Below are 17,432 nucleotides of genomic sequence, written 5' to 3' on the forward strand. Positions count from 1 at the left end.
GAACAAAGACCGTGCATAATGATCAGTGAGCCTGCATGACTGTGGAGCGATCAGTTCATAAAGAGGAGGGCCTTGACGTTAAAGGAATCGGTTGGCTTTGAAAGCCTCCGTCACGATCGGTCTCCGTCTGTCTGGTATCTCTTCCTTAGCTCAGGACTCAAACTTTCTGCCAAAGTATCTCCCGTTGAAACAGTGTTTCAATCCAGTGCGTTTCTCCGTTTGTTCATTGCTTTGTGTCTTTTCATTTCAGTGAAATTCTTTTCCGTGAAGTATAATGCAAAGCATTGCATTCTGCACCGTCTGTGAGATCCACAAGGTCGTAAGTTCACAGTTCCTGCATTTTAGCAATTTCATGTATTTTCGACCACAAGATTATCCTCTCACTATCCTCTCAATATATTTCCCCAAAAACGTTTATTTTTTTTGGTGGTATATTATCAGTAGTGCAGGGATAACTGGCAAAGCCTGGTTTTCATACAGTAAAATAAGTTTACCACTGAAGACATGGAGCATCCATGATGGAGGAAACATCAAAGCTATACTGTATTGTGGACTGTGTCTCTCAGGTGGAAAACACCTATCAACTTCACTGTCTACTTCAAAGGCCAAGGTTAAATGTAGTTCCTCCCCGGTGGTATTACACGAGAGAACCTGAATTTGACAGAAGACACCCATAGCCCTTCGATAAAAGACTATTTCCCAAAGGTAAAATTGGATGGGAAATTTCCTTTTGAAATGGACTGACTCATAAAGCCCCGGTGTCGGATTCCTTTCAGAATACCTGTAATTCACCTGTTCGGGTTCGGTTTTTCCGAATTCCTGAGAGACGGTGGCAAATGTTGTAGAGAGTTGTAAAGGAGATAAAATGATGAAAAAGTAACTTTAAAAAAAAAATGTATATACCATGACAATTTATGTTTGCTTTGTGTTGTGGATGTTCATGTCAAGGTTTGGATCTACAAGAGTTCACTTATTAATTATCACCTGGCTATGTAGCTTCTTAGATCTAGTGAATAGGTCCAAGGGTCATTTTTTGCTGTTGAACTCAACCCCTGGCCCTTATGATATACACAACAGAAAAGGTCATTCTCATCCCTCTCTTTTCTCTCTCTCCCTCCAGGTGGGCACGCAGTAACGCTTGACGAAAATGCAAATGAGGTCATGGCACTTCAAATGGTTAGGAATATGGATAGAACTTCTGCTGTTAGCCATGTGTTGCCTGTCACAAGACACAGATGGTAAGTCCTCCACACCTCAAGTACCTATATTCTATGCAAACAAGGCGAATATACAACCACATATGCCTGTTTTTGTTTTTGTTTCAGAATACCCAGATGCTAAAATACACTGAATGGGTTTATCTTGATTTTGTATTTCTATACCATTTGTACCACTGTATTTGATTAATGGTCTCATGTTCAAACTGCCTCCACCCAATGATAAGCTCTGATTCTATACTCCTGCTCAGTTGCAGCCGTTTGCTCGTTGATTCACTTTCAACCTGACAGATTCCTCTGGATTTACGTGGCGATACTTGATTCACGGAAGCATATTTTACGTTGATGTCAGTGAAGTCACGGATGCTACTGCCTCCACATTTGACCAGTGCCTGAATGGAGTTGAATATTCAGAAATGTACTATTGATTTATTGACGCTCCTTCGTCTGTCTGAATCCGCTCAAAATGAGACCTTTTAAAAAAGAAAACAGGGAAATGTCTATTTCAAACTGATTTATCGTGTTGGGCCACTAATGTTGGACACTTTTAATCAATCAAATTGATCAATTGAATGACTGACACTTTAATTAATTGTTCTCACCTTGGCCCAATGTGAATTTCACCTCTGCTTCAGAAATCAGTCACTTTCTGATGTACAGTGCAATTTAGTCTTAATTAGGGCATAAGGTTTTGAGGCTGTAGTTAGTATTGTTCTAACTAGAATGATCATCAAGCTGCATATCAGTGCTGGAAAATAGTTTCTAGTCTGTCTATCCATGTAGGGACAAACAGAACGCCTAGATTGTGACATAACATTACTACTCATGGTCAAGTACTTCCTATTCCAATTTCAAAATATCACTTTGCCGCTGTAGGAGATGGATGCAAGACAATAGTGACAAGTGTGTTGTGGCAAAGCATCTCCAATGCAGAAACAAATGAGTGCATCCTCATCCTGTGGTTGCCATGGAGCAATAGATACCATCTTAAGCCAGTGATCAGTGTCACCTACAAGACAGTCCTAATTTTGGCCCGTGCTTTCTTCTTTACTCTCTCTCTCTCTCTATCTCTCGCTTTCTCTATCTACCTCTCTTTCTCTTCTTCTATTTCTCCTGTTAGAAAGTTGAATTTCCCCTCTTAGGTGACAGAGTGGGATTCCTCTCCATTGCATTATGTATGGATGTGTCTCAGTATGGGGCTCATCCCGTGGATCCAGCGCTGTGTATTAATGGGACTGGAGGTTGGTTCCCCTTGAGCACTAAGCAGCGCCACTCAGGTGCCCGGGCATGCAAAGTGTCCCACTCACACCTACACACTTATCCAGATAGTTATCTCTCTGTTATGTGCCACACGCCCCTCTGGGCTATACTGTACATATCAATATAAGTGTATAGCTAATATGTGCATAGGAATAATATATCGTTCTATAGACCTACTTTAGCTAGTTGCATATTTAAAATCGCATGAGAAAAACAAACTAACTTCACAGCAAACTATCAAGGACATTCACTTGTTTTATTAGCACTACTCTCATCAATATTTTATTTATGTCTCCCCTCAGTTCTTTTTGAGGTTCATGAGTTAAAACAAAGTCTATTTCAATTCCTGTATTCTGGTTTGTTTGTCAGAGTTCCCACCAGTTTACTATTCAGGCCAAGCACAGTAGCACACTATTTGATGGTGGAGATCAGGTTATTGACACAACTTCCAGAACTAATTTTATCAGGGGAGCATGCATTGCCAGCCTCCGCTTGGCTCAGACTGGGGCACCAGCCTGTATGTTTCTCTTTCTTGTCCAGACACCACACTGACTGTAACCTCCCCAGTGTGTTTTCCATTTTTAGAGAGAGAGAGAGAGAGAGAGAGAGAGAGAGAGAGAGAGAGAGAGAGAGAGAGAGAGAGAGAGAGAGAGAGAGAGAGAGAGAGAGAGAGAGAGAGAGAGAGAGAGAGAGAGAGAGAGAGAGAGAGAGAGAGAGAGAGAGAGAGAGAGAGAGAGAGAGAGAGAGAGAGAGAGAGAGAGAGAGAGAGAGATTCTTTTTATCTGCTTCATTAGAGATAATGGGATGGGTGGTGGTGGTATGGGTGTGCACGGACTAAATGAATGCCCAAAATAAGTCAGGCACTGCCACCTGTTGTGCTCATCATGCTTTGACTTCAAAAGGTGGTTTGACAAACTCTGAATATCATATCCTAATGTGTTTATCCCCATTGAGAGTTTTAATTCAAAGTCAAACTGAAACATTAGTGAAGTATGAAATTATTCATGGTACAGGAACAGTGGACTGTAAGTGGATTCTGGAATGAATATTGAATATTTCTTTGTATCATTAATATTTTGCATTATGTTTTTGATTAGAAAATCTTATGCTATGGTAGAAGCACTTATTGTTTAGTGAAGTTCTCTACGCAATTGTTTTTGTTGCTGATTCTATTACGCGTGTTTTAAAAAATATATATATATATGGACATCACATTCTGTGTTTTATCATTATTTATCAATTTCACATATACTCTGTTTGTATCCAATTCACCTCACATACAAAAAACCCTAACTCATTACCAAACCACTCCCCTTTACATTGTATTTCTCTTGAATGGGCTGAGGAGAAATAACGTGGTTAGAATGGCCTCTCGTCCTGGGAGTAAATCTAACCTCGCTGACCTGGAGTTTATGCAGGTAGCTTCCTTATAGCTGGCTATTGATTTCTGTGGCGATTACTCTGGATGGTGTCGGTCCAATCTCATAGCAGCATCTCTCATACAGGTCATCACAGTTAGAGGAGCGGGCACATGCAGGGATTTTCTTTTAACATCAAAAGTTCACTGTCACACGTCGTCGCTCCACTTTGTCATCAGCCAATGTTCTGGTGCCATATCAGGACAAGTGGGGGGTTGCATAGAAATAGAATTGCAGTGCATTGACTCAAATGGGGATATCTGTTCTAGTAAATTATATTTCTATGGGAGGAATGATACACCTGCAGGGTCAAAGAAACATTTAACCGTTTAACCAATTAGAGGGTCAGATGTTAGCCAATGATCTCATCACCCTCATTATTCTGAAATAGAATACTAATCCTAGTGGTCTCCTTTGAACCAATGATCTGTGGAGAGAGAACACCTGAATGCAGTGTGTCATTGGTCAGGTATTGACCCCAATGGCTATAATAACACCAACCTTAAGTCCAAACTGGTGTTGCTTCAAATAAGGCTGAATCCATCAAATCAAATACAAGTATATTTCTCACTGTTAGATTTAGGTACACTTATCAGTTTATTGGAGATTGCTTTTTTGGCTGGAGCAGGTTTTAGGGGACTGTTCCTTTTGACCTTTACAGTTTTGGGCATCCGTATAAAGTTGTGGATTTGTTATTGGATGATTGGATAGATAATGTGCTTACTGAATGTCTGCTTATTGAGGCATTTGCTACACACTATGGCATTTGAGATGTTGTTTTGAAATGTTTGCCTGTTACTCACTACTTAAATATACTTTCTGGTATTAATGAATAGCAATCATATTACAATATGCAATAACATGACGTTGGATAGTGTACACGGTGTGCATCAGGATGTTCGTAGCTGTAGGCCTACACATACAAAATATACATGCCTTTGTGGAAACTGGTATATTGGTTACATTGTCTTTCAAACAGTAGGTGAAATTGGATACTGTGTCTATAGGCGGCGGTTGGCTATTGAACAGTCCCAAACAATTGATCAAAACATTCTTTGTTTGGAATCTGGAAAGTCGATCACAGACAGGAGTCCCTCTGTTCTGCGTACTAGTATATAGAAGTAACACCCCCTCCATGAATATTTCAACGTCACACTATCTTTTTGTTCTCCCGTAGAGACGGTTGTTGCATTACAGTAGCTGGCGTTGATATGAGGGCCACAGTTGCCAGGGGGTTGTTGGGTTACAGCCTTTCTGATGTCATGTGACTCATTTAACTCTAGTCAGCTAGTGGGTAATTAGTCATTTATGAAGGCCAGCCACACCGAGGACCTAAAAGCATAAGGACTCTAAACGTATCTCTCATCTGTTGCTGCCCCTTGCTTGTCCATACATCCATTCTCCAGATACGACATACCGACATAATCAAGCGAACTCAAGTCCCAGACCGTTTTGGAGCTGTCTATATGGGAGCTTGAACATTTTGATGTCTTGTCAATTAGCAATGGTTTCCTAGTGTTAACGTACTGGCGGCACTGCTCACCCACTACCGCCGCCATCTGCGAACGGCTATTGTGTTGGGAAGATGAATAGTTGTATTCTTTAAAGTAATAATCCAGCAAGTGCACCGTCCCTGAGGAAACCATTTCCCCCGTGACCACATCCCTTTCTTTCAGGGGGAATTCAACACTGTGTTGACGCAGTGTGATTTATACCAAGCTGTCGGTCTTCTCATAACTAGCCATTCATATTTTGTAAAGGTGTGTGTCTTAAACCGGGAGGTTGGGAGTGATGGGGTGAGACTGACACCCCCCCGTAAAACAAATGCAGTCCCATGATGCAATAGATCTCTCCCAGCCTGCCACCCAGGAACGGTGTTCATCAAATTACTCACTGATGCACTTTATTCAGATGCCTCTCCACCACCACAGCCTCGTCCCACTGCTCTGTGCTAGACTGTAAATCTACCATAGTGGGTTGTGGGTAATGTTTGTGCATACTGATCTGCGAAGGGGAAACATTTAAGGGGGTGAAATGTTTTTGAGGTAATAGCTTAATTAGTCGCCTGGCTGGTGTCAAAGTGGGCTTGATGGTGAGATATTTATGTTTACTTGCTCAAAGTCCACCTGCACTTATATCATAAATGGATTTATAACTGATTCTGTAGCTCTTGGCAAGGAAAGGAAGGACGGTGGAGATTGTGTTTTGAGGTGCAAGTGATGGATTATAATGTGCTATAATGTACTATAATGTGAACTTTCGCATCTCTGTTTCAAAGTTACAAAGTTTCTGTACTTTTCTTTTGATACTTTTTCTTTCATCACTTTTACCTATTTTTTTTGTTCTCTTTCAAGTATCTTATGGAACTCTGACTCCCTGCTCGTCTTTTTCTTTCCTTCATTCTATTCTGCTCTCTGGCTGATGACACTGTCTTTGACTCCAGACTGGCAGTATGATGGTAAGACGATGGATCTTTTCCCTGTCTCTCCCTATGTCTCTCTGTGATCTGACTCTAGCAGTCACTCTCAGGGAGAAAAAAAGTGCTCAGTAGAACCATATAGGGTTCTTCGGTTACTCCCCATAGGGGAACCCTTTTTGGTGCTAGGCAGAACCCTTTGAAGAGGGTTCTCCCTAGAACCCTTTATGTAGTGTTCTTCATAGAACCCCCTGTATATGGTTCTATCTAGAACACTTTATGAACGGTTCTTCCTATAAACCCCTCTATAAAGGGTTCTACCAAGAACAATTTTATAATCTAAAGGTTCTTCCTAGAACCATCTCCGAAGGGTTCTAAAAATACACGTATCTTTGGAGGGTTCTTCCTCAGCCTTATTAGCCTTTCAAGTTAAATGATTTATGACAATACATTACATATATCAAAAGGCCTTTGTTTGAGGGCCTAGTTATAACACAGTGGTGTTAAGAAACTCCTGGTTTACAGGCAACATCAAGCCTGCAAGTCACATTATGCTGGCTTGCAAAGTGGTGTTTAATTCATTCCTATTAGAATCTAGCCAGAGTTAGGATATCCAACACGTGGGATTTTATATCACCCGCAACCGGCACTCAGAATGACTGCCAAGTTAGGGAAGATTGAATACTGAAACTACCTCGATCATGTAAACTGGAACAACCATCTCAGTAATGAGTACAACTACTAACAGATTGGATTAGTTTAGCAAAATCTATGCTATTTATCTTTGTGTAGCATAAAATGTATCAATCAATCAATCAATGTAACATGCCAAAACACAGCTATTAAAACAAACAATTCTGAAAATCCCCCTGAAATAGAGCATCCTAGGAAATATGATATATGGTTATACTGTATGTAGAACCCTTCTTGCCTTCCAAAGAATCATCAAAGAACCCTTTCTTCCAAAAACAGGTATTAGGATGTTAAAGATTCTAGGTAGAACCCATTGCCTTACAAAGAACCCTTGTCTTCCAAAAAAGGTTCTTCAGATCAAAACGGTTCTTGGTATAACGCTATCCCTCCACAAAGAACCCTTTTGAAACCCTTTTTTCTAAAAGTGTATTTACCCCCACCAACCCTCCGGTAATAGCCTCATACTGCTCATAAAGAAGTCATATGTCATTACCACTGTGCACTTTGCTCATATTCTCCCTTTATTCTCCCCCATGGCAGTACATCTATATAGCTTAGTTCCATTCAATGTTCCGTCCTGTGTGGCTTCTAGTCATAGTACGACTGTAAATTGTAATGGTGCGTAACAGGAGATTACAGGTTAATGTAATTTTTTTCTTTTTCTTCAGAATGCAAACTCTCCAGGACTGGACCACCTGCCACAATTGTTGCCATAGATGAAGAGAGCCCAAATGGTATGTATTCTTTACATGAAGCATTGTTGAAACAATGAACCAATGTCAGAGGTGGCAGTTAACCTAATGGTTAAGAGCGTTGGGCCAGTAACCAAAAGGTTGCTGGTTCGAATCCATGAGCCGACGAAGTGACAAATCTGCCGATGTGCCCTTGAGCAATGCACTCAACCCTAATTGCTCCTGTTAGTCGCTCTGCCTAAGAGCGTCTTCTAAATTATTAAAATGTAACAGAAGCTGGGATCATAAATAATCACAAACCCTGGTTGAGTCGCAGGGAATGAAAAGCTCCTCACACCTATAATAATAATATATAATAATAATATAATATATGCCATTTAGCTGACGCTTTTATCCAAAGCGACTTACAGTCATGTGTGCATACATTCTACGTATGGGTGGTCCCGGGAATCGAACCCACTACCCTGGCGTTACAAGCGCCATGCTCTACCAACTGAGCCACAGAAGGACCACACCTCAAAGAGCATTGCCTTTTCCCATGTAATAAAACAGACAAATTAATAGTTCACAAAATTCTTGTTCTGGAGGTTTTTCACCATGTGTGTGTTTACCACTTAAACTCCACATTCTCCACTTCCTAATTGTTTCCCTCAGTTGAGGGCTAAGCCATTACCAGTTTATGGGTGAATTTAAATGTGCCCACCAGGGAGGGAGGCACTAATGAGTGGAGCTGCTGTTTCTGTTCGTTGTTGTGGCCATATTTCTCTCCCTCTTAAAACCTCCCTTGATGGTTACACGCTGGGCCGGTCCCTGGCAGCCACATCACAGATGGTGTTCAGCATGCTGCACAGCCAGGGGCCCCTCGCTGTAATAGATCTCTCTGTTCTCCCTCCTTCTTCCCCTCTTTCCCTTCTTTCTCCAGACTCACTATTTGGTGTGGTGGCCCGGGCTGGGCTTCGTTGTTACCTGTAATTCCGTTTGAACATTACTGACGCATTTGACAGGTATAAGCGGAAGTCAGTGGCTGGCTGTTGTTTTAGCTACCAACTGCCTAATGAGCATCAAGGCTTTTCCACACTTCTTGGCAATGGACATCAGCAGTAGAGTTGGGCGGTATCCGTATTTTCGTACAATCATACCGTTTCTATACTATACCAGGGTATACGGTATTACCAGAAGTGCAAACAAGGGGCCCTATTTCAACACACAAAATAATTTAGGCAACAGGGATCTTGATCCAGAAGTGGATTGAATGTCTCTGCTGTAACCAAGAAGCTTGATCTTGACATCTTGAGCAAACCAAATGCATAGCTGGAGCCCTGAGATGCATATCATTTATAGTTATACTTAAGCAGCTCAACAAAAAAAAAAATATTTTTAACCTGTTAGTGATTCCTTCCTGTGCCAATCCCGTTAGCGGGATAGATTTGACAACATCCAGTGAAATTGCAGAGCGCCAAATTCAAACTACAGAAATATCAATATTCAAGATAACCGAAAATATAAGTGTAGTACAACAAAATAAAGCTTAACTTCTTGGAAATCCAGGCGCAGTGTCAGATTTCAAAAAGGCTTTTTTATTTTTATTTTTTATTTTTTATTTCACCTTTATTTAACCAGGTAGGCTAGTTGAGAACAAGTTCTCATTTGCAACAGCGACCTGGCCAAGATAAAGCATAGCAGTGTGAACAGACAACACAGAGTTACACATGGAGTAAACAATTAACAAGTCAATAACACAGTAGAAAAAAGGGGGAGTCTATATACAATGTGTGCAAAAGGCATGAGGAGGTAGGCGAATAATTACAAAATTAGCACTGGAGTGATAAATGATCAGATGGTCATGTACAGGTAGAGATATTGGTGTGCAAAAGAGCAGAAAAGTAAATAAATAAAAACAGTATAAAAACAGTATGGGAATGAGGTAGGTGAAAATGGGTGGGCTATTTACCAATAGACTATGTACAGCTGCAGCGATCGGTTAGCTGCTCAGATAGCTGATGTTTGAAGTTGGTGAGGGAGATAAAAGTCTCCAACTTCAGCGATTTTTGCAGTTCGTGCCAGTCACAGGCAGCAGAGTACTGGAACGAAAGGCGGCCAAATGAGGTGTTGGCTTTAGGGATGATCAGTGAGATACACCTGCTGGAGCGCGTGCTACGGATGGGTGTTGCCATCGTGACCAGTGAACTGAGATAAGGCGGAGCTTTACCTAGCATGCACTTGTAGATGACCTGGAGCCAGTGGGTCTGGCGACGAATATGTAGCGAGGGCCAGCCGACAAGAGCATACAAGTCGCAGTGGTGGGTGGTATAAGGTGCTTTAGTGACAAAACAGATGGCACTGTGATAGACTGCATCCAGTTTGCTGAGTAGAGTGTTGTAAGCCATTTTGTAGATGACATCGCCGAAGTCGAGGATCGGTAGGACAGTCCGTTTTACTAGGGTAAGCTTGGTGGCATGAGTTAAGGAGGCTTTGTTGCGGAATAGAAATCCGATTCTTGATTTGATTTTCGATTGGAGATGTTTGATATGAGTCTGGAAAGGAGAGTTTGCAGTCTAGCCAGACACCTAGGTACTTGTAGATGTCCACATATTCAAGGTCGGAACCATCCAGGGTGGTGATGCTAGTCGGGCATGCGGGTGCAGGCAGCGATCGGTTGAAAAGCATGCATTTGGTTTTACTAGCGTTTAAGAGCAGTTGGAGGTCATGGAAGGAGTGTTGTATGGCATTGAAGCTCGTTTGGAGGTTAGATAGCACAGTGTCCAATGACGGGCCGAAAGTATATAGAATGGTGTCGTCTGCATAGAGGTGGATCAGGGAATCGCCCGCAGCAAGAGCAACATCATTGATATATACAGAGAAAAGAGTCGGCCCGAGAATTGAACCCTGTGGCACTCCCACAGAGACTGCCAGAGGACCGGACAGCATGCCCTCCGATTTGACACACTGAACTCTGTCTGCAAAGTAATTGGTGAACCAGGCAAGGCAGTCATCCGAAAAACCGAGGCTACTGAGTCTGCCGATAAGAATATGGTGATTGACAGAGTCGAAGGCCTTGGCAAGGTCGATGAAGACGGCTGCACAGTACTGTCTTTTATCGATGGCGGTTATGATATCGTTTAGTACCTTGAGTGTGGCTGAGGTGCACCCGTGACCGGCTCGGAAACCAGATTGCACAGCGGAGAAGGTACGGTGGGATTCGAGATGGTCAGTGACCTGTTTGTTGACTTGGATTTCGAAGACCTTAGATAGGCAGGGCAGGATGGATATAGGTCTGTAACAGTTTGGGTCCAGGGTGTCACCCCCTTTGAAGAGGGGGATGACTGCGGCAGCTTTCCAATCCTTGGGGATCTCAGACGATATGAAAGAGAGGTTGAACAAGCTGGTAATAGGGGTTGCGACAATGGCGGCGGATAGTTTCAGAAATAGAGGGTCCAGATTGTCAAGCCCAGCTGATTTGTACGGGTCCAGGTTTTGCAGCTCTTTCAGAACATCTGTTATCTGGATTTGGGTAAAGGAGAACCTGGAGAGGCTTGGTCGAGGAGCTGCGGGGGGGCAGAGCTGTCGGCCGAGGTTGGAGTAGCCAGGCGGAAGGCATGGCCAGCCGTTGAGAAATGCTTATTGAAGTTTTCGATAATCATGGATTTATCGGTGGTGACCGTGTTACCTAGCCTCAGTGCAGTGGGCAGCTGGGAGGAGGTGCTCTTGTTCTCCATGGACTTCACAGTGTCCCAGAACTTTTTGGAGTTGTAGCTACAGGATGCAAACTTCTGCCTGAAGTAGCTGGCCTTAGCTTTCCTGACTGGAAAGGATTCAGACACGGCAAGGACATCAGGGTTAGCAGAGTGTGCTAAAACAGTGAGTAAAACAAACTTAGGGAGGAGGCTTCTGATGTTGACATGCATGAAACCAAGGCTTTTTCGATCACAGAAGTCAACAAATGAGGGTGCCTGGGGACATGCAGGGCCTGGGTTTACCGCCACATCACCTGCGGAGCAGAGAAGGAGTAGTATGAGGGTGCGGCTGAAGGCATGGTAGAATATATTCAGGGCATAATGCGCAGACAGGGGTATGGTGGGGTGCGGGTACAGCGGAGGTAAGCCCAGGCACTGGGTGATGATGAGAGAGGTTGTATCTCTGGACATGCTGGTTGTAATGGGTGAGGTCACCACATGTGTGGGAGGTGGGACAAAGGAGGTAACAGGGGTATGAAGAGTGGAACTAGGGGCTCCATTGTGAACTAAAACAATGATCACTAACCTGAACAACAGTATACAAGGCATATTGACATTTGAGAGAGACATACAGCGAGGCATACAGTAATCACAGGTGTTGAATTGGGAAAGCTAGCTAAAACAGTAGGTGAGACAGCAACAGCTAGTCAGCTAGCTCAACAAACAGCAGGTAAAATGGCGTTGACTAGGCAACGGGGCCGACAGATAAAACAAACAAGCAGAATGGAGTACCGTGATTAATGGACAGTCCAGCGTGCATCAGCTATGTAGCCAAGAGATCAGTGTCCAGGGGGCAGCGGTGGATGGGCAGGGAAGCTGGACTGGCGAGTGTTATCCAGGTTAAAAAAACTAACAATGACTAAATAGCTTGTAGCTAGTTAGCTGGTTAGCGTCTGGAGGTTCTTGAGTGTGTTCTAAAAATTTTTAAATAATAGCGATTCCGTATCACAATGGGTGAGGCAGGTTTCCGGAAGGTATAAACTATTTAAAAATCAAAAAGAGATAGAAAGTAAATATGGGTCCAGAGAGTGTTTGGGACGCGGCGATTCAGACGGTTAGCAGGCCTGTGCTAACAAGCTAACAGTTCGTAGGCCCGGGCTAGACAGGGTAGCAGGGGTGTGCTACAGGTGCTCTGGCCGGGCTAGCTTCAAGCTAAGTGGGTGGAAACGCTCGCCAGGGGTAATCATCCGGGGTTGCAGTTTAGCTAGATAGCTAGTTGTGAAGATCCAGCTGAAAAATGTTCCGTTTGCGGTGGGAATCCGGGGATGAAAAATAAATAGGTCCGTTATGCTCTGGTTAGAGTCGCGTTGTTCGAACTGGCGAGAGCTTTCCGGGCTAAAGGTTAGCTGATGACCGGTTAGCTGAAGACCGCTAGCATAGCTGGTGGATTAGCTGGCTAGCTTCAGTTGAGGGGTTTCGGTTCCGAAGTAAATATAAATACTTTAGGAAAAAAAGCTACATTGGGTGAGGCGGGTTGCAGGAGATTATTTGGAAGCTTAGGTTTAGCAAAATGTTTTTAAAGAGGTATGCGAAGAAAAATATGTAATATGGAAAAAAAAACGAAAAAGAAGCGATATATACAGGGGACAGGACGACAGGATGACTTACTGCTACGCCATCTACGGCGAAAGCAAACCATGAGCTTATCTGAGGACAGCACCCCGAATTCAAACAAATGAAAATCCTTTTCAACCAGGCAGGTGGTGACAGAAAAGTCAGAAATAACGATATAATAAATGGCTTACCTTTGAAGAAACGTTCAATCGGGCAGAAACTGAATACCTCAATGCCTGTCTGCCAGCTTGATATAGAAGCCACGGCCATGTGATTCACTGTCTATTAAAGCAATCCATTTCCTCATGAAGCTGGTTGAGAGAATGCCAAGAGTGTGCAAAGCTGTCATCAATGCAAAAGTTGGCTACTTTGAAGAATCTAAAATCTAAAATATATTTGATTTGTTTAACATTTTTTTTGGTTACTACATGATTCCTTATGTGTTATTTCATAGTTTTGATGATGTCACTATTATTCTACAATGTTGAAAACAGTCATAATAAAGCAAAACCCTTGAATGAGTAGGTGTGTCCAAACTTTTGACTGGTACTGTATATAATCTAAACTCAGCAAAAAAATAAACATCCTCTCACTGTCAACTGTATTTATTTTCAGCAAACTTAACATGTGTAAATATTTGTATGAACATAACAAGATTCAACAACTGAGACATAAACTGAACAAGTTCCACAGACTTACGTCCTGACCTTAGTTACTTTTTTATGTCTCTATTTTAGTTTGGTCAAGGCGTGAGTTGGGGTGGGTATTCTATGTTTTGTATTTCTGGTTTTGGCCGGGTATGGTTCCCAATCAGAGGCAGCTGTCAATCGTTGTCTCTGATTGAGAACCATACTTAGGCAGCCTGTTTTCCCACTATGGGTGGTGGTAGTTGTTTTCTGTTTTGTGTTGCTGCACCTTACAGGAGTGTTTCGTTTTCGTTTCACTCTCTTTGTTATTTTGTTTAGTGTTTCTGTTCTAATAAACATGAACACTTACCACGCTGCGCATTGGTCCGATCCATCCTATTCCTCATCAGAAGAGGAAGACAATCGTTACACAGACGTGACGAACAGAAATGGAATAATGTGTCCCACAAAAAACGTGTGTCAAAATCAAAAGTAACAGTCAGTGTCTGGTGTGGCCACCAGCTGCATTAAGTACTGCAGTGCATCTCCTCCTCATGGACTGCAACACATTTTCCAGTTCTTGCTGTGAGATATTACCCCACTCTTCCACCAAGTCACCTGCAAGTTCCAGGACATTTTTGGGGGGAATGGCCCTAGTCCTCACCCTTCGATCCAACAGATGTGCTCAATGGGATTGAGATCCGGGCTCTTCACTGGCCATGGCAGAACACTGACATTCCTGTCTTGCAGGAAATCACGCACAGAACAAGCAGTATGGCTGGTGGCATTGTCATGCTGGTGGATCATGTCAGGATGAGGGTACCACATGAGGGAGGGGGATGTCTTCCCTCTAACGCACAGCAATGAGATTACCTGCAATGACAAGCTCAGTCCGATGATGCTGTGACACCCCCCCCAGACCATGACGGACCCTCCACCTCCAAATTGATCCCGCTCCAGAGTACAGGCCTCGGTGTAACACTCATTCCTTCGACCATAAACTCACCCATCACCCCTGGTGAGAAAAAAACGTGACTCGTCAGTGAAGAGCACTTTTTGCCAGTCCTGTCTGGTCCAATGATGGTGGCTTTGTGTCCATAGGCAACGTTGTTTCCAGTGATGTCTGGTGAGGACCTACCTTACAACAGGCCTACAAGCCCTCAGTCCAGCCTCTCTCAGCCTATTGCGGACAATCTGAGCACTGACAGAGGGATTGTGCGTTCCTGGTGTAACTCGGGCAGTTTTTGCCATCCAGTCCCTGTGCCGCAGGTGTGATGTTCGGATGTACCGATCCTGTGCAAGTGTTGTTTACACGTGGTCTGCCACTGTGAGGACGATCGCTGTCCATCTTGTCTCCCTGTAGCGCTGTCTTAGGCGTCTCACAGTATGGACATTGCAATTTATTGACGTGGCCACATCTGCAGTCCTCATGCCTCTTTGCAGCATGTCTAAGGTACGTTCACGCAGATGAGCAGGGACCCTGGGCATCTTTCGTTTGGTGTTTTTCAGAGTCAGTAGAAAGGCCTCTTTAGTGTCCTAAGTTTTCATAACTGTAAGCTGTAAGCTGTTAGTGTCTTAACGACCGTTCCACAGGTGCATGTTCATTAATTGTTTATGGTTCATTGAACATGCATGAGAAACCGTGTTTAAACCCTTTACAATGAAGATCTGTGAAGTTATTTGGATTTTTTACGAATTATCTTTGTAAGACAGGGTCCTGCAAAAGGGAAGTTTCTTTATTTGCTGAGTTTATTTATATATATATATATATTTATTTATTTATTTATTTATTTATTTACACAATACCGGGTAAAGGTTTTAGAACACCTACTCATTCAAGGGGTTTTCTTTATTTTTTAACTATTTTCTACATTGTGAAGACATAGCTATGAAATAACACATGGAATCATGTAGTTTACAAAAAAGTGTTAAACAAATCAAAATATATTTTCTATTTGAGATTCTTCAAATTGCCATCCTTTGCCTTGATGACTGCTTTGCACACTCTTGGCATTCTCTCAACCAGCTTCATCACCTGGAATGCATTTCAATGAACAGGTGTGCAGCCCAAATAAAGGCTTCAAGTAACAGACACATCTCAACATCAGCTGTTCAGAGGAGACTGTGTGAAACCGACCTTCGTGGTCGAATTTCTGCAAAGAAATCACTGCTACCGCTCTAACCACTAGGCTACCTGCCGCCCCTTGTTTACATGAGATGGGAGTTCCATTCAATCATGGCTCTATATAATACTGTATGTTTCCTGTCAGAGCTATATGTAAGTTGATTACACAGACAATTTGGAATTTTCAGCACATTCTCATAAAAACAAGAATTGATGCAATCTCTCTTCTACTTTGAGCCAAGAGCGACTGACATGTTGACATTAGTCCTCTGTGTGCATTGACGGGCTAGATGTGCTGCTCTGTTCTGGGCCAGATGCAGCTTTTCTAGGTCCTTTTTTGCAGCACCGGGCAATATTCAAGATTAGATCAAACTAGAGCCTGCAAGACTTGTTTGGTTGACTGTTGTTTTAAAAATGCTGAGTATCTCGTTACCACACACAGCCCTTCCATACCTATGCTTTTAGTTTTAGATATATTCAGGACTAGTTCATTACTAGCCACCCATTCTAAAACTGACTGCAACTATTTGTTTAGGGTTGCTGTGATTTCACTTGCTGTGGTTGCTGATGGGTATAATGTTGAATCATCAGCGTACATAGACATACAGGCTTTGTTAAAGGCTAGTGGTAGATCATTAGTAAAAATAGAGAACAGTAAATGACCAAGACCGCTTCCTTGCGGAACACCACACTAATGTTTTACATTGGAGAAGCTTCCATGAAAGAGAACCCTCTGTGTTCTGTTGGATAGATTGCTCTCAACCCATGATTATGGAAGAGGATGTAAAGTCATTTCACATAGGTTTATCCAGTAACAGATTATGGTCAATAATATTTAATTCTGCGTTAAGTAAAACCATACAACTCCCACAATCCTCTTTATTATAAATTCATTTTAGCTAATCATCAGTCATTTGTGTCAGTGCAGTACATGTTGAATGCCCTTCTCTATAAGCATGCTGAAAGTACATTGTTAATTTGTTCACATGGAACAGCACTGTATCAACAGCAAAAATCCAAAAGTTTGTGATTGGTTGGCTGTTCGAACCAGTAAAGGGCGCTTTACCATTCTTGGGTAGTGGAATTACTCTATTTTCCCTCCAGGTCTGAGGACAAACACTTTTTCCAGGCACAGATGAAAGATAACAGGAGTGGCAATATAGTCTGCTACCATCCTAAGTAGTTTTCCATCTGGTTTCACATTATTGATTGACAACAATAATTTTCTAATTTGACTTGCAGTATCAAAGAAAAAAAAAATTGGGGGAGAGAGGTTTTGTGCAGGAGTCAGAATGTTTGCATTGAAAAGCTCTTTAGTTCAACTGTATATTTTCCAAGGTCCATTTAAGGGAATTTGTTCCTTGTGAAACAGTAATTTACCTGTGATTTTCACCCCATACTGCGTGAAAGCGCCTTTAACTCCTCACTTAATGGATGAACCATGCCTCAGCATAAGAAATCACATGTTATGTAGTTTAAGCCATGCCCTATCCGAAGCAATTGCTGTCGAGAATATATTTTAGATTGGCACCAGGATATTTCTCATATAGTGTGTTTGTAGTTGTTCACTGATCCACAGTCAATGTATGTATTCAATAACATAGATTTCATGGGCCCCCCTTTTGAATTTCAGAGAGTTTGCTTCCTTCTGCAGGCATAAAGAAACACGCCTAAAGCTTTGGAAAAACAGTGATGGA

At 42.5% G+C, this 17,432-nt stretch overlaps 1 protein-coding gene across 1 annotated transcript in view; it reads left to right on the forward strand.

The window, feature by feature from the left end:
* Positions 1 to 17,432, forward strand: part of pcdh15b (protocadherin-related 15b) — a 219,146-nt gene that overhangs the window by 41,007 nt on the left and 160,707 nt on the right. Inside the window, exons 3-5 of the mRNA XM_052478256.1 lie at positions 1,121 to 1,238; positions 6,339 to 6,353; positions 7,673 to 7,738. Coding sequence (XP_052334216.1) covers positions 1,148 to 1,238; positions 6,339 to 6,353; positions 7,673 to 7,738 — 172 coding nt within the window. The 5' untranslated portion in view covers positions 1,121 to 1,147. The remainder of the gene's footprint in view (positions 1 to 1,120; positions 1,239 to 6,338; positions 6,354 to 7,672; positions 7,739 to 17,432) is intronic.

Source organism: Oncorhynchus keta, chromosome 24 (assembly GCF_023373465.1).
Source record: "Oncorhynchus keta strain PuntledgeMale-10-30-2019 chromosome 24, Oket_V2, whole genome shotgun sequence".
Lineage (NCBI taxonomy): Eukaryota > Metazoa > Chordata > Actinopteri > Salmoniformes > Salmonidae > Oncorhynchus > Oncorhynchus keta.